At 45.1% G+C, this 23,353-nt stretch overlaps 2 protein-coding genes across 8 annotated transcripts in view; one reads left to right on the top strand and one right to left on the bottom strand.

Moving 5' to 3' along the window:
- The window catches only part of LOC147448528 (uncharacterized), a 111,503-nt gene that overhangs the window by 14,094 nt on the left and 74,056 nt on the right, over window positions 1–23,353 (bottom strand). The gene's annotated exons all lie outside the window — the stretch shown is intronic.
- LOC147448529 (uncharacterized) lies at window positions 282–8,944 on the top strand. The gene is made up of 5 exons (XM_086522507.1): window positions 282–815; window positions 906–1,394; window positions 7,725–8,209; window positions 8,261–8,860; window positions 8,896–8,944. The coding sequence occupies exons 1-5, from the start codon at window positions 282–284 to the stop codon at window positions 8,942–8,944; spliced, it is 2,157 nt and encodes a 718-aa protein (XP_086378633.1).

Below are 23,353 nucleotides of genomic sequence, written 5' to 3'. Positions count from 1 at the left end.
CATACTCTTCTGACTATACTACTACATCTACTTCTTATACAGTATCTAAATCTTCTCCCAAGACGAAAACTCCTACTACTTCCCTACTTACTACTAAAGAGAAGCCCCTGCTCAAGAGGGATAACCGCAAGATGCGGATATTTCAAATCCGGTGACAAGGATGTGAAGTTCGATAACTACACAGGACAGAGAGATATCTCCAAGGCACTCTCTTTCATCAGGCAGTTAAAAGTTGCTTTTGCCAACGGACCACTAAAAAATCCAAGTTGCATCATGTTGGGATGCATCTCAAGGAGACTGCAAGCAACTGGTGGCTAGCCAAAATTCTGGAAGGTACTCAAGCCAGAACCTGGGCTCAATTGGAAGCTGATTTCTATGAACAATTTCTTCTACCTGATTTCGAGAAGGACATTCGGAAGGAATGGGACTCGCTCACCCAAAAGGAACAAGAGAAAGTCACGGCTTATGTTGACAAGCTTTGGTCGGTTCTTTTGGAAGTTACGCCTTTAATAAAGATATTCGACGAGGAAAAGATGCAAAAGTTTGAAGCAAGTCTTCAACCACCGCTTCGGAACAGCATGAAGGTGTACCCACACGACACCCTTCAGCGGATACTAGAGTCGGCAATCATTGCCGAGGATTTACATTCCATTGGTATCCCCAGACGGATGGAACATAGCACATATCGTGCAAGGCAAAGAGCGGTTTATGATGACCATGGCAACCAAGGCAAAAAGCGTTCCCCACAGGACCCGGATCAACCTAAGAAGCCAGAGGGTACCAAGAAACGGCTTAAGTATCTCACGCCGAACCAAGTACAGACCTTCAAAGAACAAGGAAGGTACTTCTATTGTGGTGGAAAAGAACATATGAAGCCCGACTGCCCTGTTCGGTAGCAACGGCAGGAACAAGCATCTTCGAAGAAGGAATCTGCTCCACCGAGCTTGAATTCCATTCCTGATGTGCAAGGGAATACAGAAACCGAGAAAGGGAAGCGCCAACTTCTTAAAGGCTGGGGATCTGTGAATAACCAGCGGGTGTTGATCCTCTACGACTCTGGATCGTCGGACAACTTTATCTCATTGGAAACTACAGAACGCTTGGGCCTTACACCGGCTCAGCTTGGAACTATGGTCACTTCCGGATCGACATTCGAGGGGTTGACCACCAATACAACTCCCGTGCAAGGACAACTCAATCGTCGGATTGGTGAATACAAGGACCGTGAATGCTTTTTGATCGCACCCATCGAGGGATGTGACATCATCTTGGGTATGCCATGGCATTACCATATGCAACCGGTCCCCGACTATGTAGAAAAGACCCTCGCTTTTGAGCATGAGGGCAAGAACATTAAAATGTTTGCTGATGCACGGGATTGGCTATTCCCTATTGTAAGCCATATCTCCATTAAGAAGGAAATAAAGAAGTGTGTTTTTGCTTACTTGATTTTCGCACGTGAAAGAGATAATACTAATGAGGGTTCACTCTCTAGTTTGGAAATTAAACGTTTTCAATTTCTTGAAAAGTATAAAGATTGTTTCACGGATACTCTACTAGACAAGCTACCTTCGGAACGTCCGTAAGATCATCGCATTGATCTCGTACCAGGTAACTCTCCCCCAAACCTACCCCCTTATCTCCCCCAAACCTACCTCCTTATCGGGTTAGTCTTGCTCAGCAAGAGGAAATTTTGAAGCAAGTCAACGAGCTTCTGGAAAAAGGTCTAGTACGACCAAGTACTTCGCCTTACTGCTCTCTAGTTCTACTGGTGCAGAAGAAAGACGGCACGTTTCGAGTATGCATAGATTATCAATCTCTAAACAAGATCACTATCAAGAATCGTTTTTCGATACCCCGGATTGATTGATATTCTCGATAAGTTGCAGGAAGCAAGCATCTTTAGTCGCATTGACTTAAAAAGCGAGTATCATAAGATACGCATAGCCCCTGAGGTTGTCCATAAGACTGCCTTTCGCACAACTTTTAGACTATGATTTTTTGGTATTGCCGTTTGGCTTGACCAATGCTCCCGCCACATTCAATCGAATGATGGATCGAATTTTCAGCCCACATCGAGCTTTCACAGGAGTGTTCTTTGATGACATACTCGTCTTTTCAAAGACTGAGGAGGAACATCGGAAGCACTTGGACATAGTGTTTCAGGAATTGCGAAAGCATGAGTGGCATGTGAATGCAAAGAAGAGTGGGTTCTTCCTCACTGAGATATACTATCTCGGCCATATAGTCTCACACAACCAAGTGAAAATGGATCCCACAAAGATCCAAGTCGTGCAAGATTGGCCAACTCCCACTATGGTACATGATGTACAAACTTTTTTCGGATTGTGTTCTTACTATCGAAGGTTTATCCGAGGCTTTGCTCAAGTAGTAGCAGGACCACTTCATGACCTAACAAGGAAAAAGATCCCTTTCAGGGTGGGATCGAGACAACAAGGTTCCTTTGGTAGGCTAAAGTACCTATTAAGCCATGGACCTATTTTGATAGTGCCGGACTTAAGGAAACCATTCGAGGTTTACTGTGATACTTCAAGTGATTGCATCGGTGCAGTGCTTAACCAAGAAGCCCATGTAGTGGCTTATTAAAGTAGACAACTTAAGGATGCAGAATTGCATGTCTCAATCTACGAGAAGGAACTTGCTGTGATCCACGCCTTGTCTACCTGGAAGCATTATCTTCTAGGAGCGGATTTTGCAATCAAAACCGATCACCAGAGTTTGCGGTATTTTCTTATGCAACGGAAATTATCTGAGAAGCAAATGAGATGGGCCAACTTTTTGTCCATGTTTCACTTCCAACTCCTCCATACGGCTGGGAGCAAGAATGTGGCTGTAGACGCATTGTCTAGACGGCCTAGGGTGAACGCAGAACTGGAATCACTTCCAGAGCTATATCTGAATGTCCCTGACTTCTCCTCCATTTGAAATACGTTACAGAATGGAGAAGATGAATATCCCTATTCTATTCAGGATGGTTACCTCTATCACCACCAAGTAATTTGTGTGGCAGAACCATTGAGAAAGAAAAATATGGAAGAAGCACATGCTTCATCTTATGCGGGTCATCGGGAAATTCTCCCTACGACCTTAGCATTGAAAAGATATTTCTTTTGGCCAAGCCTTAAAGCAGACATTGATCAGTATGTCAGGGAATGCTTGGTTTGCCAAAAAGTAAAGTATGATCGGCATAAGACGCCTGGGTTACTCCAACCTTTACATGTGCTTGATCAACCCTACATGTGCCTGATCAACCCTGGGAGAGTATTGCCATGGATTTTATTATGGATATCCCAAAGATTCAAACTAGAAATGATGCGATATGGACCATTGTGGACAGATTTAGCAAGCAAACTCACTTTATTCCAATCAAGAAAACAATCAAAGCAAATCATATGGCTAGAATGTTTCTAGCACAGATCTTTAAGCATCATGGGCTGTCCAAGTCTATTGTGAGTGATCGAGATCCTCACATGACAGGCAACTTTTGGCTTGCCTTGTTTGATAACCTTGGCACAAAGTTGAATTTTTCTTCTGCATATCATCCTCAAAAGGATGGACAGAGTGAGATCGCTAATTCCACAGTCTTGGATATGCTGAAATCTTATGTGTCAAAAAGACAGTTTGATTGGGAGAAGTATTTGCCCCTTGTTTAGTACGCGTATAACAATATTGTGCATTTGTCTACGGGGAGAGCACCTTTTGAGATTCTCTATGGTAAGCCTTTGCTTCCATCAATCATTGTCACTAAGGATAAGATTTTCGCAGTAGATGAGTTTGTTCGAGATTTGGACACGGCCTACGGGCAAGTTAAGAGAGCAATTTTGCACTCTTAGGGAAAACATAAGAAAGCTACAGACAAGCACAGAAGGAATCTGGACTTAACAGTCGGTCAATTAGTTTTACTCAAGTTTAAGAAAACAAGACTAAAGAAACAAGCGACTCATAAAGAGAAAGTGGTAAAACTTTCCAATCGCTATTATGGGCCGTTTAAGATAACTGACCAAGTGAACGATGTGACATTCCGATTAGACTTACCATCTAATTGGAAGATCCACAATGCTTTCCATGTTAGTTTACTCCGGCCATATGTGGGACCGCCGCCTCTAAGTCAACCTATTGCTTAGGAACCTCCTGAGGTTTAGGAAACAGAAGAAATACTCCAACCGGAGCAGATCATTCATCATCGGGAGCGGCCACTTTAGTTCAAGAAGATAACACGGAAGTATTTGGTAAAGTTTAAGAATTATTCTACTCTAGATGCTCAGTGGAAGACCAAACAGGAATTAGCATCCTATCCCAAGATTCTGGAAGGATATGTACAAGCAGTACAGTTGAGGACAACTGTTTAGAAGCCAGAGGGATGCTGCTAAATAGACTATTTTCTTATTTTCTCGAGTACTTTCTTTTTATTGAAATTAGGATATTTAAATATGTGCACTTGAACCATAAGGTTAAGAATTGTAGATCTATTGGAAGTATTAAAAGCCATCAGGAACGGAAAACTTTGGTGCGTTATATGATGGGTGACATCAAGCATCGCGAAGGGGTTTTACCGTTAGTTCGATAGGAGAGATCAGGAAACGAATATTCTTGATGCGTCACGTGATGGGGTGACGAGAGCATCGGAAAGGGAATATCTCGTTGGTTTGACAGGAAACTAGAACTGGAAAGAGGAATACGCGTAAAGACGCAAGTACAAGAATAAAGATGGTTTAAGAAGCTTTTCTTAAAAAGTAGCATATTTTAACGAGATTTCCGGGAAGAGCAGACGCTTTCCTGCGAGGAATCTATGTCTACATTGCATTTGTGCATGTGGTTGGATCTAGGGACGCCCGGGAAGTGTTGTGAAAAGCATTGTTTTTAACTTATAAGGTTTTATTGAGGTTTTGGGCAGATTCATACCAATTTTAAAATATGTCAACCGCCCACTTAATAAGTGGGCAGCCACCTGGAAAATAAAGCAGCAAAACCAGCCAGTGATTAACAAACTGCTGACGTGTCAAAACCCTAATTCTGCTGAAACCCTAACCCTAAAATCAAAAACCCTAATTCTATTGAAACCCTAACCTAAAATCAGATACCCTAATTCTGCCCAAAATCCTAACCCTAAAATCAAAAACCCTAACCCTAATCCTAACCCTGATTTGCTGACGTGGCGGGTTGACACGTGGCCTGCTTTATGGACACCAACGCGATTTACAAAAAGCTGGTAGCTTTTGGCATTGCTTTTGGACCAGGAGCTTTTGAGTTTTGAAGGCTTTTCACTGTAATTGCTTTTTAGGCCAAGGGCCTTTTAATATGAGGTTAGGGCTCATTCTTTGGAGAAGGTGTAGAGTCTGGAGTACCGGCTTGTACTTTGATGATGCAATATAAAGAAATACCGAAAGGGGCGCCAAGGTTTGGGGCCAATACTCTCTGGGGTAGAATTTCACTACTTCGTGTCGCGTGTCGTCTCTCTCTTTCAGTTCAGTTGTTATTGAAGTGCTAAAAGTTTGTTCAGTCTTCTCTTTTCTATTGGCACGTGGTGCCCGTCTTGTGACAGTGGTATCAGAGCATCAGGCGTCTGCTTTTCTGAAAGCATACCGGTCCTACAAAAGAGCAGACAAAGCTATTGGAATTATTATTTGAGGTATCTTCGCCCTGCAACCCGGACTTATTATTAGCCACTCCTACCCTTACTTCATCGCGCGTCGGGCGCGCTCCCGTCTTCACCGCTCATGTCTTACACGGCATAAGCCAATTAAGATCACTTGCAAGATAAGGATCCAGATTTATTTCAAGTCACTGTTTTTTTCTCAGAAGCATTGCCATGCAGATGTTGATGTCTACAGCTACCAAGCACCATACTCCAAGTACTTGGCAAGATTTCAAGAAAAATTTTGCCCGAAGTTGTATGGTTTCTGACATCTTCCTTCGGAGTGCAACTTCTGGCAGAGTGGGGTATCCTGAAATGCTTGCCATGGAAACCCTAGAAGATTAAAGCTTGAAATTTCTACACATCTCTCAGCATGTGTCTCTTGTTGATAACCTCGGAGGTTCGGTGTGATTGCTCTCTCTTGGGACTACCATCGCCGCCAAAGAAACATTGTCTGTCCAAGAGCTGATGGACCATGCTGTGCTCGGCTACGACCTCATGGAAGGAGCCTAACCCTAGTTTTTGGTGCAGGTTTCAAGATGAAAAGTAAATCGACTTTTCGAGCTCGACTGATGTCGAGATTGCTTTTTAAGTTTGAGTTCTGTTTGATCTTGTTTGATGATCCTGTTTGATATTTGTTTGAAATGGATGGTATCTGTTTTGAACCTGTTTTGGTGCCGATTTGAATTGTTTGACTTTGGTTTGATACCGGTTTCAATGATTGGTGATTTTACTCCCGGGTGGAGAAGTGAGAAATACTGTTTTGGTATTGTTTGAACCTCGGAACGACGCAGGCTGATGCCTGGGGAGCGTTTCGTTGTATGTTTGAAAACCTCGGAACGACGCAGGCCGATGCCTGGGGAGCGTTTCGTTGTATTCTAGAAAACCTCCAAACGACGCAAGTCGATGCCTAGGGAGCATTCCGTTGTATGCTAGAAAACCTTCGAACAACGTAGGCCAATGCTTGGGGAGCGTTTGGTTGTATAGTCCTCTGAGATCATGGCCCGAACCTTTTTAGGTTATTTGCGGGGGGAGTGATGAGGTAGTCGTTGAGTAGCTTCATACCGCAGACCGCCGTTTGTCTACGGCTCCTGTACAGGAACCCCTTCCAGACCCTACCAAGCCTTACCCAGCTACGAGCACTTTCTTTACACCTGAGATGGTACAAAGGGCCATTGAGACAGTATGAGGACAAGGAAGGCATATGATCATGACGGTCTAGTAGCGGAGCACTTTATACATGCCAGGGATATGCTGATGGAGGTTCTCGTAGTGTTGTTCAATCGTGCCATGTGTGAGGGATTACCTGAGACTTGGAGGTTGTCTAATATTGTGCCCATCTTCAAGGCTGGTGACCCTACACAGCCTGGGAACTACCGCACTATTATGGTTGGACACACATTGGCACGGTTGTATGCATCTATTCTGGAGCAACACTTTGAGTAATTGGGCAGAGGGCGAGGGTGTACAAGCAAAGGGTCAGGCCGGCTTCAGGACGGGTTTCTCCACTCTTGATCATATTCGGACACTCAGGGCCATCATTGAGGAGGGCAGAACACATGGAAGACGGATCTATTGTAGCTTTGTGGATTTTCGCAAAGCATTTGACATGGTACCAAGAGCTCGATTGATGCGCAGACTATAGGAGATGAGGGTGCCCATAGAGGTGATTTGGGGGATTATGGCTTTGTACAGATCAATGATGGGACATGTACGCACTCTGGAAGGGGTATTTGAATTAGTTCACTCTACTACTGGAGTGAAACAGGGCTGCCCATTGTCTTCTATTCTATTTGGTATGTATGTTGATGAGGTATCTGATTACATTGACAGAGAGGGTGATAGGGGTGCCCAGCTGGCAGGGACGTGGATCCCATTGTTGCTATATGCTGATGATATTGTGTTGATATCTGACTCACCAGAAGATATGCAACAACATTTGGATGCACTACGCAGTTTTGTAGAGGATAGTGGATTGTGTGTAAACCTAGGTAAAACCAAGGTTATGGTGTTTAACACCACGCCGCAATGGGTCAGGAGATCAATACCTACTTTCAAATATGGTAAGGAGATTGTGGAGTATACAGATGCATACACTTACCTGGGGGTAGTCTTTACTGGGCTGAGATTTTCTTTGAGAAGAGGAGCAAAGACTAGACTAACTAGAGCTGGTGCGGCTCTGGAAGGAATGGACAGGATGTGTTTGCAGGTTCAGTTCCAGGAACCTAGGACAAAGTTATGGCTCTTTGATACTTTGGTTGCCTCTACTATGTTATATGGGGTGCTGGTTTGGGGACCTTCTGTAGGCCAAGATGGTTGGAGGCGTATGGAGAAGCCCCTGGTATCTATGATCTCTCGGCTGATTAGAGCCAAGGCTTCCGTAATGCATGATATCATTCAAGCGGAATTAGCTGCCCCCCCTATGGAGATTGAGGCGCTTACCAGATCAGTCTCCTTTGTCCACAGTCTGTGGGATACTACCAAAGACAGATATGCCAGGGTGGCTCTAGAGTCCTCCAGACAATTAGCTCTTAATGGCGATACATCATGCTGGTATGCACAGATGGCATCATGGTTTCAGACACATGGTTTCCCCATGGACAGGTTGCCTCCTTTTCAATACTCTCTACAGGCACCCTTGAGGTCTCTAACGCGGGTAGAGATTCATAGACTCATTCGTCGAGATCTAATCCAGCTGGACATGAGGAGGACATGGATAGAGCCGATACAGGAGTTGGGCACAAAGATGGCTTTCTATAGAGAGCATCTTCTCCACCTCACAGGGGATGGGTTTGTGATTCGACCTAGCTACATGGACACGCATCTTTCTCACGGTTTGCGTTGTGCCATTGACCAGATACGCACGTCCTCACATCAGCTCGAGATTGAGATTGGCAGATTCAGAGGGACACCAACAGATAGCAGAATATGCCGCTTATGCCATCTAGAGCCAGAGACAGAGGTACATCACATATTTCATTGCACAATGTATTATGAGATACGAGGCCGTTTTCATTATCTATTCAGAGAAGGTTTTGGGCCTCTATCTAGGGTCATGAGTTATGAGGATCAGAGATGTCTTGGGCTATATCTACTTCAGTTACACAGGCATAGAGAAACTTTACTGAGGAGAGCTGAAGAGAGACAACCCCAGAGACAGATCACAGATTTCTTTACATTAGATATTGTACACCCAGAAGAACAAAAAGAAGAGCAGCGAACAGTCGAGAGGTCTGCCCTCACTACTGGCATTCTCATAGACCGAGCATTGGAGCTAGGGAGATCTAGACGACCCCAATGGAGAAGAGGAGCTACACAATTTCGAAGGAGGCTACAGCAAAGGATTCAAGTCATACTTTTTCGTCGTCCACAGTGCACATGAAGATGGATCTCTACTTCCCTCACATATTGTCTACACATTGTACTGCTTAATTCACACATTTCGCCTTTCACCTTTTACACCTATCAGCTTAGTTTAGGATTTTGCAGTATTTATATTTTGTTATCCTAGTTTAATTTATTTTGTTCATCTGACTTTGTATCAGATACACCGCATTTTAATTTTCTGGTCTCATAGGTCACTTTGGCCTTTTGAAGACGTTAATATAACATTTCATTTCATCTCTCTCTCTCTCTCTCTCTCTCTCTCTCTCTCTCTCTCTCTCTCTCTCTCTCTCTCTCCAACTCTATCGCCTGATCAAGCAATATGCCTCTGGTATTGTTATGTTGTGGAGGCTGCTCGAACTCCTCTGTCTGTGGGACTGAAAGAAATCTGTAATCTTCCGTTGCCGCTAAATCTCTCTCATTGTGCCCCTCTTCAAGAGATCCTCTCTCTGTTTACGAATCCCCAGTAAGTAAAATCCGAGGCATCTCTGATCCTGATATCTCACGACTCTAGAAAGTGGCCCAAAACTCTCTCTGAATAGACAGTGAAAGTGGTCTCGTATTTCATAGTATACTGGGCAGTGATATATGTAATGTAGCTCTGTCTCTAGCTCTATTTGGCACACCTGACAAATCCTGGACTTAGCGGGTACTTCTCTAGATCTGTCTGTCTCGATCTCTAGCTGATCTTAGAATGTGCGTATCTAACCAATAGCACATCGTATCCCATGGGATAGATGAGTATCCATGTATCCTAGTCTGATCACAAAACCATCCTCCGTGAGTTGGAGAAGATGCTCTCTATAGAAAGTCATCTTCGTACCTAGCTCATGTGTAGGCTGTATCCATGTCCTCTTCGTATCCAACTGAATCAAGTACTGTCTGATGAGCCTCGTAATATTTGCCCTAGCGAGGAGATGGAGGGTGCATCCAGAGAGTATTCAAATGGGGGTAGCCGGTCCCTACTACAGCCATGTAAGTGAAACCAGGATGCCATCTCTGCATACCAACATGATCTATCTCCCTGCAATGCCAGCTGTCGCGAAGATTCTAGTGCTAATTGAGCATATTTGTCTCTAGGGAGAGCCCAAGTGCTATGCATAAATGAAACTGATTGAGTGAGTACCTCCACTACCAATGGAGGAGCAGCGAGGAAGAAGACGCAAGGAAATGGGGAGACTTCAAAAGAAAGAGCTCTAATCATGCGCTTCCCATCCATGGAGGCAAAGGACTTCTTGATGATCTATGGAGTTTTCCAAAGATGGAGACATTATTATTTTTGGGGGATTTCAATGCTAGGACTGCCCATCACTAGACAGTATTCTATGATACCTCAAAGGAGTTGATGTGGAAGCTTGACATTACAGAAATGGGCCTGTCTAGATTATTACAGGATGAGCCTTGAGGAGCACACTAAGTATCGCAAATACTTGATTGATATGGGGACTGCACATGGATTGGCCATTTTCAATAGCCTACAGAGATTCCCTGCAAGCTGGTGGTTTTACAAGCTTTCCACATCGGCAGGGCGCTAGTATAGTGGATTATGTTATGGCTCCGTCAAGACTCGTTCCTTCCTTTCAGGATTTCGTGGTGGGAACTGTCACAAACTGCTGACGTGGCACACACACATACTCACCTCCGGCTGGCAGCACTCCCAGCACAGCGCAGTGCTCATACGGATCAGTCCGGGGAAAAAGCGGCAGCACATGTGGCTGAGCGTACGGAAAAGCAGGTCTCTTTGCGTGGCTGGCTGTTTCTACGCGATGGGCTGTTTTTGGGCTACGCAAGCATGGCTGAAAGCTCTACGCAATAGTTGCTTTATTGAACCTATTGCAGCAAGAGAGAAAGGGGTTAATTTTTAAGTTGCTTTATTTTTGCAAGCCTATTTTAGGGGCAGTTTTTATGGACAGCTTTTGGGGCTCTGCTTTTGGCATCCCTTGTAAATCTTTAAAAGGGTCTTTTGGCTCTCACTTCTCAGAGCATCTGGACGCAGAGATTGAGAGTGAGTCCAGCCAACTTGCTTGTACTTTGAGTTGCAGATTAATACAAAAAGAAATACCGAAAGGGGCGCCAGTCTTTGGGCCCAATATCTCTAGGCACGGAACTCCGCCGGGCCAGTGTCGAATCAATTGTGAACTATGAACTGTTTTGAAGTGATTATTTGTGGTGTTGCGGTAGATTCTCGACTTGGAGTGTCCAAGTCTGTTACAGTGGTAACAAAGAGCGGCCGATTTCTCTCCTACGGGAAATCCGATCCTTTTTACGCGGCACCTATGGCTTCGGAAAGTGCAAGAAAAAGGCAAAGAAGTCTAAATCTCGCCCGGTGATTGACAGTTCTACAAAGGACTCGTCTTCAGACAGTTCGGACTGTCACAAGGCGGGCACCACGTGCCAATAGAAAAGAACAGACTAAACAGATTTTTAACACTTCAATAACAACTGAACTGAAAGACAGAGAGAGACGACACGCGACACGGAGTGGCGGAATTCCACCCCAGAGAGTAGCCCCAAACCTTGGCGCCCCTTTCGATATTTCTTTATATTGCATCATCAAAGTACAAGCCGGTACTCCAGACTCTGCACCTTCTCCAGGAAGCATGCTAGAGAATGAGCCCTAGCCTCATATTTAAAGGCCCTTGGCCTAAAAAGCGGTTTACATGAAAAGCTTCAAACTCAAAATCTTCTGGTCCAAAAAGCAGTTTACATGAAAAGCTTTCAAACTCAAAAGCTTCTGGTCCAAAACGCAATGCCAAAAGCTACCAGCGTAAATCACGGAAATCCGTACAGCCTGCCACGTCATCATGCCAGCACAATTTTCGGAAATCAGCTACGCTGTTGCAGTTTTAGGGTTAGGGTTTTCAAAATTAGGGTTTCAGCAGTTAGGGTTTTTGGCAAAAATTAGGGTTAGGGTTTTCAGCTCTCGGACAACCACGTCATCACTTTGTGACACTTCTTCTGTTACTTGTTCTTCTTAGGGTTTAGGCTCCTCGGCCACATCGGAAAGTTGGCTCCATTCTTTAGGCTTTGACACGTCAGCAGTTTGTTACACGGACTCTGATGACAACAGACCAAGAAGGCTACAGTGGACGCTTATTGCGAGAGATTCTGGAGCTGTTTTCTATCCGCATCTTCATTTAAGAAGATCTCGTTCAAGGAACAGATTGAGCGGTTTACCTTGGGTCTACCTACAGAGATCCGAAATCACTGCTTGGAACAAAAGTCAGCTTCCATTCAGGAGTTGATAAGTCATGTGAAACGGTGTTTTGCCATTCACTTAGGCAGCTTGACCTACCCCACCAATGAGATCATGACACAAAGAGCCAGACTTCGACAAGTGAAAGTAGAAAGAGAAAGAGCAACCCAGAAAAGAAAGATGCGTGACCCAAGCTTACTCCTCAAGAGCGGGCTCGCTACATAGAGGAGGGGAAGTGCTTTAGATGTGGGGAAACTGGGCATATCTCCGCGAAGTGCCCTAGAAACGATGATATACTTGACCAACTTCAGGGATCCTCGTGCTTTAGCAGGATCAACTTGAAAAGTGGATATCATCAGATCCCAATCGCGCCGGGAGATGTCTACAAGACAGCCTTTCGGACGACTTTTGGGTTATTTGAGTGTTTGGTGATGCCTTTTGGCTTAACCAATGCTCTTGCGACATTTAACCATATCATGAGTACAGGCTATTTGTTGGCACTTTCTTTGACGATATCATTGTTTTCTCCAAGAATGATGCACAACATACAGATCATCTGCTTCAAGTCTTTCAGACATTACGAGATCACAAGTTAGTGTAAGGCAAAGAAAACTGAATTTTTCCTACCAGAGATACACTTTTTGGGACACATTGTGTCAGCAACAGGAGTGCAAATGGATCCGGCCAAGATAGACACTATCCGTGATTGGCCCAATTTGAAGAATGTCCATGAAGTTAGAACCTTCTTGGGATTGTGTTCGTACTACAGGCGGTTCAATCAAGAGATTGCAGAGGTTGCTTCCCCTTTGAATATCTTGACGCAGAAAAGAGTCCCTTTCTCGTGGGGACCCATAGAGGTGACTGCCTTTCAGACATTGAAAGAGAAATTGACTACGGGACCAGTTTTGACTTTGCCAGACTTGCAGAAGTCATTTGAAGTATATTGTGATGCTTGTGGTCGTAGTCTGAGTGCGGTTTTAATGCAACAAGGCCATGTCATTGCTTACGAGAGCCGATTGTTCTCAAGGCCGGAAATGACAGCACAGATTTATGAGAAAGAACTTTTGGCGGTTATCCATGCTCTTACTCAGTGGCGGCACTATCTGCTCGAAGCAGATTTTGTACTGTCTTCACAGACCATCAAAGTTTACGCTACTTCTTGTCACAGAAGCAGCTATCGGAAAAGCAGATGCGGTGGGCGAACATCTTGTCACAGTTTCACTTCCAGATTGTCCATGTGCAGGGACAGAAGAATGTGGTGGCAGATGCTTTGTCTCGGAAGCCGTTGGTTCTGGCTATTTCCGCGATACATCATAGGAGCTTTGAGGATATGGTCCATCAGTATGCCACAGATACAGATTTTGCAGATATTTTCACACGGATACGGGATGGGGAGACAGTAGCTGGATACTCCCTTCGGGAAGGCTACTTGATGAGAAAGACTATGTCGTGCCTTACACAGCCGTTGAGGGAAAAGGTTATGACTGAATGCCACTGTCCACCTTTTACAGGTCACCGCGGCATTGCTACCACCATGAAGGGGGTAGAGAGATACTTCTTTTGGCCAAGACTCAAAAAGGATGTGGAAGAGTTTGTGCACTGTTGCTTAGTATGCCAGAAGGTCAAGTTTGACAGGCATAAGGCACAGGGATTGTTACAGCCTTTACCCATACCCACCCGCCCCTGGGAAAGTATTGCGATGGATTTCATTTTTGATCTCCCGAGAACAAAGAGTGGTCACGATGGTATTTGGACTGTTATTGACAGATTTAGCAAACAGGCTCATTTCATTCCAGTGAAGAAAACAGTCAAGCCGGATCACTTAGCGAGACTGTTTGTGGCCCAGATCTTCAGATTGCATGGCATGCCTGAGACGATTGTCTCCGACAAGGACCCCAAATTTACGAGTTTGTTTTGGAAGGCAATTTGGGAGAACATTGGCACGCGGTTGCAGTTCTCGTCATCATTCCACCCGCAGACTGACGGGCAATCTGAGATTGCCAATTCAGTGGTTTTAGATTTATTCAAGTCTTACATCTCGGATCAGCAGACGCAATGGGAAAAGTACTTACCTTTCGTGGAATTTGCCTACAATAACACGATACACTCGTCGACGTTGAAGGTGCTGCGAAGGTTCCACCCTTCCTAAGCACGAAAGATAAGATTTTTGGAGCAGATGAATACACGCGAGACTTAGATATGGCTTTTGCCAAGGTCCGCGAGGCTTTGCAAAAATCTCAGGAAAGACAGAAAAAGGCAATGGATCGCCATCGTAGCGATTTGAAATTGAAGGAGGATGATTGGGTGTTCTTACGTTTTGAGAAGTCACACCTGAGAAAGAAAAAGGGAAAGGAGAGGCTTTTTCCAAAGCTTAGTATGCGATACTACGGACCTTTCCAGATCTCCGAAAAGATCAATGATATCTCCTTCCGACTGAAACTGTCTGACACTTCGAGGATTCACAATGCATTTCATGTGAGTCTCTTGAAACCTTTTATAGGTGATGTGCCCGAAGATGGGGAGCCCGAGGAGCAACCCAGAGTGGAGGAAAACGAGGAGATCCTTGTTCCTAAACAGATTTTGGCACATAAAGACCGAAAGAATAAGAGTAAAGTACGAAGGCGGTTCTTGGTTAAATTCAAGAACTATCCTGCATTGGATGCGAAGTGGATGGAGGAGGAGGAACTAGCAGATACTCCTCAGATTGTGAACCTTTACCTTAAAGCTTTTGGTTTAGCATAGTCTACTCCAAATGGAACCCCGAATTCAGCTTGGCCGGAGATATGGTGCAGTGGGTTGCAAAAGAGGGGAGTTACTCCGCTCCTTTGTCAACAAATGCCTTGATTTTTAGAATACTAGAGTCACTGATGTCTCTTTGAGCTTCAGGGATACTGAGAGCTAACAGTATTCTGCTGTATGACTTTATGAAATGGAATTCCGGAATATGAAACTGATTTGTTCTTGACTTGTTTTTAAGTGCAGGAACTGATAGACGAAATGACTACAGCATTTTGGTCTGGATGATCTCGAATAGACATGGTTGCAATAGGGGTTAGTCAATCGGGCATCTATGAGGTCTTGAGTGGATCTAGATGTGATTGCTAATTGCATTGCCGATAAATCATGCTCTAAGATCCGAATGAATGTTGAATGTGATTGTCATGTGATGTCCTGTGATGTCTTGTGATGTGACTATCGATTAGTACATGTACTAGATGTGTATTCCTATGCGTTGGTACTAACAGTTAGTGTCTGCTAACGCAGTTTATGGCTTTTGTCTGTTTTGCAAGCGTAATCGAGGGCGATTACAATGCTTTCAAGAGGGGGGTATGTCACAAACTGCTGACGTGGCACACACACACACACACACACACACTCGCCTCCGGCTAGCAGCAGTCCCATAACAGAGCAGTCCCATAAAAGGATAGTCCGGAAAAAAAGCGGCGCCACACGTAGCTGAGCGTACGAAAAAGCAGGGCTTTTTGCGTGGCTGGCTGTTTCTACGCGATGGGCTGTTTTTGGGCTACGCAAGCATGGTTGAAAGCTTTACGCGATAGTTGCTTTATTGAACGTATTGCAGCAACAGAGAAAGGGGTTAATTTTTAAGTTACTTTATTTTTGCAAGCCTATTTTAGGGGCAGTTTTTATGGACAGCTTTTGGGGCTCTACAATTGGCATCCCTTGTAAATCTTTAACAGGGTCTTTGGGCTCTCACTTCTCAAAGCATCTGGACGCAAAGTCTGAGAGTGAGTCCCGCCGACTTGCTTGTACTTTGACTTGCAGATTAATACAAAAAGAAATACCGAAAGGGGCGCCAGTCTTCGGGGCCAATATCTCTAGGCACGGAACTCCGCTGGGCCAGTGTCGAATCAATTGTGAACTGTGAATTGTTTTGAAGTGATTATTTGTGGTGTTGCGGTAGATTCTCGACTTGGAGTGTCCAAGTTTATTACAGGAACGAGGCCGGTTGGGGTAGCAGTCGATCATGCTATCTTGTCTTTCGCTCTATCGTTCCGGTTCAACACAGCTCCATTGGGAGAGGCCTCCACACATACTCGGTATACCTTCAAGAGGGAGACGGATCACGTATACACTGATGAGATATACAAGCAGCTATGCACTCAGGAGCCAGGACGACCACTAGATGAGCTCACCAACATTATGACAGAGATGCTACATGATGCAGCATCAGAGGCATATCCCCACAGCCAGCCTACACGCAGACGACCTGGGAGCATGCCTCAGAACAATTGGTATGATGAGGAGTGTAGAGAGACGAGGATCAAATTACAAAGAGAGGTGCTCATGGGTACTACTACACAGACCTTCATGGATTACCTTCCGCCGCCTAGTGCAGCGAAAAAAGAGGGCTCACCTATCTCAATTAGAGTGTGATCTGTATCAGCTGTTTATGAGTCAGAACTCTAGTGAGGCATGGAGGCTTTTCAATGAGCACTCTCCACCGCCAGCAATCACTTCCACAAAGACATGGGGGGAATATGCTACATCTCTCTATAGAGCGTCGAGGCAGCCACCTTTGCCTGACCCTCCAGAGGCATACGCAGCAACATGTACTTTCTTTACTGCTGAGAGGGTAAGGAAAGCCATTGACAAGATGAAGATAGGAAGAGCACAGGATCATGATGGTCTGGTAGCAGAGCACTTTATCCATGCCAGAGATATGCTTGCAGAGCCTCTTGCTATGATGTTTAATAGAGCCATGTATGAGGGTTTCCCTGAGACTTGGAGTATGTCCACTATTGTGCCTATCTTCAAGTCGAGAGATCCTATGCTTCCTGGGAATTACCGAACCATCATGGTTGGTCACACTCTGGCTAGGCTAAATGCAGCAATTCTTGAGCATGAATTGAGTGGATAGATAGAGAGAGAGAGGGCATACGGGCTGCAGGACAGGTAGGGTTCAGGAGAGGTTTCTCCACTCTTGACTAGATTTTGACACTCAGAGCCATTATTGAGGAGGGTAGAGCTTTGTGGATTTCCGCAAAGCCTTTGATACAGTGCCACTAGCCAAACTCATATGCAGATTGCAAGACATGGGGGTGCCCACAGAGCTGATCTCGAGGATCTTAGCTTTATACAGGACAGTGGTAGGACAAGTATGCACTACTTAGGGCATGTCCGACATGGTTCACTCCACCATTGGGGTGAAGCAGGGTTGTCCCCTATCTCCGACTCTCTTTGGGATATATGAAGATGAGTTTTTATATTATGTACATACAGAGGGTGATAGAGGTGCTCAACTTGCAGGGACATGGGTTTCGTTGCTATTATATGCTGATGATATTGTGCTGATCCCTAATTCTCCAGAGGGGATACAGCGTCATTTGGATGCATTGCATGTATTTGCACAGGACAGTGAATTGTCTATGAACCTTGGTAAGACCAAGGTAATGGTGTTTAACACCACGACGCACTGGGTAAGGAGGTCCACCCCCACTTTTACATACGGTCGAGAGACTCTGGAGTATGCAAATACATACACTTATCTTGGGGCGGTTTTCAGTGGTCCAGTATTTTCCCTGAGGCGTGCAACAGATACACGATTGATTAAAGCCTATGCAACATTGGGGAGACTTGAGAGGATATGTTCGCAAGTTCAGAACCTCAGACAAAGCTTTGGCTCTTTGACACGTTGGTCACTTCAGCCATGCTGTACGGAGTGGAGATATGGAGCCCCTCAATTGATCATCATAGCAGAGCTGCCAGTACTGATGGATGGAGATGTATGGAGAAGCCCTTGGTGTTTATGATTTCTTGGATGATTAGGGCCAAGGCCTCTGTACCACATGCCATTGTTAGGGCAGAGCTCCCTGCTCCTCCATTGGTAGTGGAGACACTCACTCGATCAGTTTCATTTACGCATAGCACTTGGGCTCTCCCTAGAGACAGATATGCTCGATTAGCACTAGAGTCTTCGCGACAGCTAGCATTACAGGGAGATAGATCATGTTGGTATGCAGAGATGGCATCTTGGTTTCACTTACATGGCTTTAGTATGGACCGGCTACCCCACATTTCAGTACTCTCTAGATGCACCCTCCATCTCCCTCACTAGGGCAGAAGTTGGCAAGCTCATCAAACAAGACTTGATTCAATTGAATACGCAAAGGACATCGATACAGCCTACACATGAGCTAGGTACGACGATGACTTTCTATAGAGAGCATCTTCTCCAACTCACAGAGGATGGTTTTGTGCTTAGACCAGGATACATGGATACTCATCTATCCCATGGGATACGATGTGCTATTGGTCAGATACGCACATCCTCACATCAGCTAGAAATCGAAACAGGCAGATTTAGAGGAGTACCCGCTGAGTCCAGGATTTTTCAGGTGTGCCAAATAGAGCCACAGACAGAGCTACATTACATATGTCACTACCCAGTATACTATGAGATACAAGGCCGCTTTCACTGTCTATTCAAAGAGGGTTTTGGGCCACTTTCTAGAGTCATGAGATACTAGCATCAGAGATGCCTCGGATTATACTTATTGGAGATTTGCAAACACAGAGAGGACCTCTTGAAGAGGGGCACATTGAGAGAGATCTAGCGACAGCGGAAGATTACACATTTCTTTGACAGAGGAGTTCGAGCAGCCCCCACAACATAACAATACCAGAGGCACCAGAGGCATACTGCTTGATCGGGTGATAGAGTTTGGGCGGTCCCGTCGCCCACGGATGAGAGGGCACTCTCGATATCGATGCAGATTGCGACAGACGATCCATACTATACTGGCGCGACATAGGAGCTGTCCCGGATACTGATGTATATGTATATGATGCCTCAACTATCAGAGAGCTCCATTGTATCAACTCACCCTTTGTATTCCCTTTGTATCAGCTTTCACCCCACCCCAACCCACTATTTTCTTTTCAATTCTTTGTATTTTTTGTACCCACACCTGGTATTAGATTCACCACATGTAGCCTTTTGGTCTCATAGGTCATTTTGGCCTTTTGAAAACGTTAATAATACAATTCATTTCATTACATCTCTCTCTCTCTCTCTCTCTCTCTCTCTCTCTCTCTCTCTCTCTCTCTCTCTCTCTCTCTCTCTCTCTCTATGGGTTTGGTCTCATAGGTTATTTTGCATAGTTACCCGGAACGTGGAACGCAAACGGCGACTGGGACCCCTGCGGAATAGGGGAACAGCCAGGGGTCCAAAACGGGAGGCATAAAAAACACCCAAATAATGTAATTTTTTAGCTCTACATATTTGAAATTTGAATACAAGTAGTATTAGAGTCCTTTGACTCTAATACTCACAAAAAAACTCGATTTGAAGACCCCTAGACCATGGATGATGGGAGAGGGAGAGAGAGACTCGAGAGGGAGGGAGAGGGAGAGAGCTTGAGAGAGAGAGACAGGGAGAGAGCTCAAGAGTGAGAGGGAGAGACTCAAGAGAGGGAGAGAGCTTCAGAGAGTGAGAGAGTCGAGAGAGCTTAAGGCTTAAGCCTTAGACCTTGAGGGCATGTGGATTTGCTTGAGAAGGGAATGGGTGTGAGGGGGTTCATTTTGAGTCCTTGCACACTTTCAAAAGCACCTAATGTTCACTACAAATTTGCAAAACACTGCCCATTTCTCCCCATTTTTTAGAGTTGGCCGTTCCGATGCCGTTCTGGGCCGACCACCCAAAAGGGCAAAACGTTCAGGGACGTTCCGGCTTGGTAGGCGGGAGGGAACGGCGTTCCGGGGCCTAGGGAACACGTTCCTTGATAACTATGTCATTTTGGCCTTTTGAAGACGTTAATTTAATATTTCATCTCTCTCTCTCTCTCTCTCTCTCTCTCTCTCTCTCTCTCTCTCTCTCCCACATGTATTGGAATCTCTCTCACTGATTTTAGGGTTTTGTCACCTCTTTTTTTCTGTTTTTAGGGTTTTGTCATTGTTTTTCTGTTGTTTTTAAGGTTTCAAAACTGTTTTTTCACTGTTTTTTAAGGTTTTGCCACTATTTCTCTGTGTTTTAGCGTTTCGTCACTGTTTCTTGCTATTTTTTAGGGTTTCCTCACTATTTTTTACTATTTTTTAGGATTTAAAATGTGGTTTTGCTCTTTTTTTAAGTTTCGAAGCTGATTTTCTCTGTTTTTAGGATTTCAGAAGCGTTTCTTGCTGTTTTTTAGAGTTTCTTGTTTTTTTTTTCTTTTCTTTCTCTCGCTCTCTCATGGTCTCTCTCAATTGGGCTACCCATTGACCCCCTTTCACATGGCCTCCCTAGTGGCTATAGCCCGCCTCTCTCTCAACATGAAGTTCTCGATCACCAACAAGCGGATATCAACACTTGAAGTTGAAGTGAAGGAGTGGATGAAAGAGATGGAAGCAACCTTTCTTCAAACATGGAGGAATTGAAAGAGGAGAAGAAGAACCTATGCGAAAGGATTTCTCGCATTGAAGAGCAAGTGGCTTCACAAGAAGCCACAATCCGAACTCTCCAAGGTGAACTTCTTGCAGCAAAAAGAGGACAGCTTGAAGAAGGCGAAATTCAGCAATCCATGATGGAAGGATTGAATACCATGAGAGAAGAAATATGGGTTATCAAGGAAGATGAGAGGAAGAAGTCATGAGCCGCAAACATCTCCACAACACAAAAGAAAGTAGAGCAGACCGAGAAATGGATTGAGGTCACCAAGAAAGCGAGAGGTAAGGAAGCTCCTTGTACACCCATTCTTATTAACATGATCATCGAAGAGGAGCAAAGGAGGAGGATGCGGACTCTACATGCGGACTCCTCCTCCCTCACTGCAGCCAGGCGGACCCTACACTCCTGAAGAAACAAACGACTAAGCTGAGCAAGTCCAAAGGCCACTCTGTTAGCAGGAGAGTCCTCGTGTCCATGCCCTCTGTCCAAAGAGCCACCACTCGCTCTCTGAGCTCGGAATCCAACAAGATCCTCTCAGGGATGCGTAGCTTCTGCTCCCCCTCCTCTGTCTATCTGTCACCGTGAGGATCACTAGTACATGGTCTGAAAATGATGTCTCAACCAAGACGCAAACTGACCCACCCAAGTCACAAATGCGGTCACTAGCGTAGAAGCGATCTATCCTGGATAGATTCACTCCTCCAACTCTGCGATCAGAACGAGAGAAAGCCAAGCTGTTATGGGGTCTCACAAAACCTGAATACTGCCAAACATCAGCAACCCTCATAGTCATACATAGCCGCTCCGCTCCCAAGCTGCTAGCTCAACCCCGTGCACCGTGACATGGCCACCTCCTGTCACATGACACATCCAACCCTATGTGTCCGTGGACAAGCTATAGCACGACAAGGGTTCAGTCAGTCCAGTCAATCTAGATTCGAAGTGATCTGGCACTTTTGTGAGTATATTTGTAGACTGTGCATGCCCAGTCACTTAGTGTAGATGCATATCCTCTGGTTGCACACAGCATGATCATAAGCATTCCCATCAAAATCCATCAGAATCCTTCAGGGGAATTTTCCAGTGCATTTAGCCTATTTTACCTATTTTTGACATTTTTCACTTATTATTTTTAAGTGACTTTTGTTGGAAAGTAGGTAGGGCAATTTTGCTAAGTTTGTATGTAAGCAAACTAGAGCTAGCACTATTTGGCACAAGAGGCAACAAGAGCCAAGCTGAGCAGGCAACTTCTCAACAAGAACTTGGTGGTCTCCCCTCCAAGCAAAGGACTCAGCAACTTGGCGTTTCCATCAAGAGGGTCATCGCCACACCTCCCAGCACTTTGCGTTTTGCATCAGGTAGCGAGCGCCAGCAAGTTCCAGCTACTAGCGTTTTGCATCAACATTCATCGCCAGAAGAAGTTCCAGACACAGCTAGCGTTTTTGACATCAGCATGCCTAGCGTTTTTGGGAATCAATGACCTAGCGTTTTCAACAGATACCACATCAGCCTGCAGCCTTTTTCAGCAATGTACTTGCAGATTTAGCCCTAGAGAAGTAGCAGATTCAGCCCAGAAGAAACTTCAGTTTTCAGCCCTAAACCTGCAGATTTTCAGCATCAAAGACCCAAAGAAAACAGCCCCAAAATCAGCGTTTTTGGACTAGTCACAGATTTCAACCCATAGCGTTTTTGGACAACAGTAGAAAGATTGCAGATTTCAGCCCTTAGGTCGACTTCGTCATCCCCGTCGTCATTGTCAACACAGCCTAGACTTGCATCAATCACTTGCATTCAGTTGCACCAGTTGTGCAATCATAAGTAGACTACTCTCGCCAACGAGAGTGGGGCCTTTGGAGGAGGGTTTTACGTCGTCTTGGTGTTGTATTCTCTTCTCTCTCTATCTCTCAGTCTTATACACTTGCACGCACAGTTTCCATTCACTTTGTTGTGATCATAGTATTGTCTCATTAAGAACGGAAGGCTCTCCCTTCCATAAGAACAAAAGGAACCTTGAGCACAGTTCGGAGCACTCATCTTGAGCAAAGCCAAACATTCATTCCGCTGCACCTTACACCTCCAATCCGATTAGAGGGGTCCTCCAGCATGTTGAAGTCCCCCCAACACACCACTACTCTGCATGCGACAAAGACTCCACAACCTGAGACCAGAACTTTGCCCGTACACTTGTCACATTGGGCGCATAAATGTTCAGGAAACCCATGAGGCAACCCTAAACCTGCATATAGTAATCCATTTAGCTCTGCCTGGTACAATAATACCTCTGCCCACAATGGCCTGCTGCAAAGAATTCACAATAGTCATACATACCTCTCCCTGGATGCCTCCAGGTCCAAATGCAAAACGTCTCATAGCGACCACGCAAAATTTGACCACATCGTCTAATGCGGCTCTCACACAGATGATGCTCCTGTAGCATAAGAATATCAATCTCACCACCCACACGGCATCGCTGAAGCTCCTGACGCAGCCGACCCCTCTGACGCTGAAACTAGGGCCCTCCTTATCCTTGCACATTCCATGAGACGATCCTCATGGAGTCAGTGTAAGAAAACAGATGCTATAAACAGCAACCAACCTTGCTATCTTTGAGGTCAGTTTGGATGGGGAGTAATCCGCATCCGAATGACCTCTACACAAGCGCGTATGGAGTGACTATCCTACTTAGGCCCAAGCCGAGCGTGCAGCCAGTAGGGCTACATCTTCAGTCCAAGAA

The sequence above is a fragment of the Adiantum capillus-veneris genome, chromosome 10, assembly GCF_014529385.1.
Source record: "Adiantum capillus-veneris isolate H3 chromosome 10, ASM1452938v2, whole genome shotgun sequence".
Classification (NCBI taxonomy): Eukaryota; Viridiplantae; Streptophyta; class Polypodiopsida; order Polypodiales; family Pteridaceae; genus Adiantum; species Adiantum capillus-veneris.
Note: the sequence above shows the minus strand (reverse complement) of the source record. Positions and strands in the feature narration are given on the sequence as shown.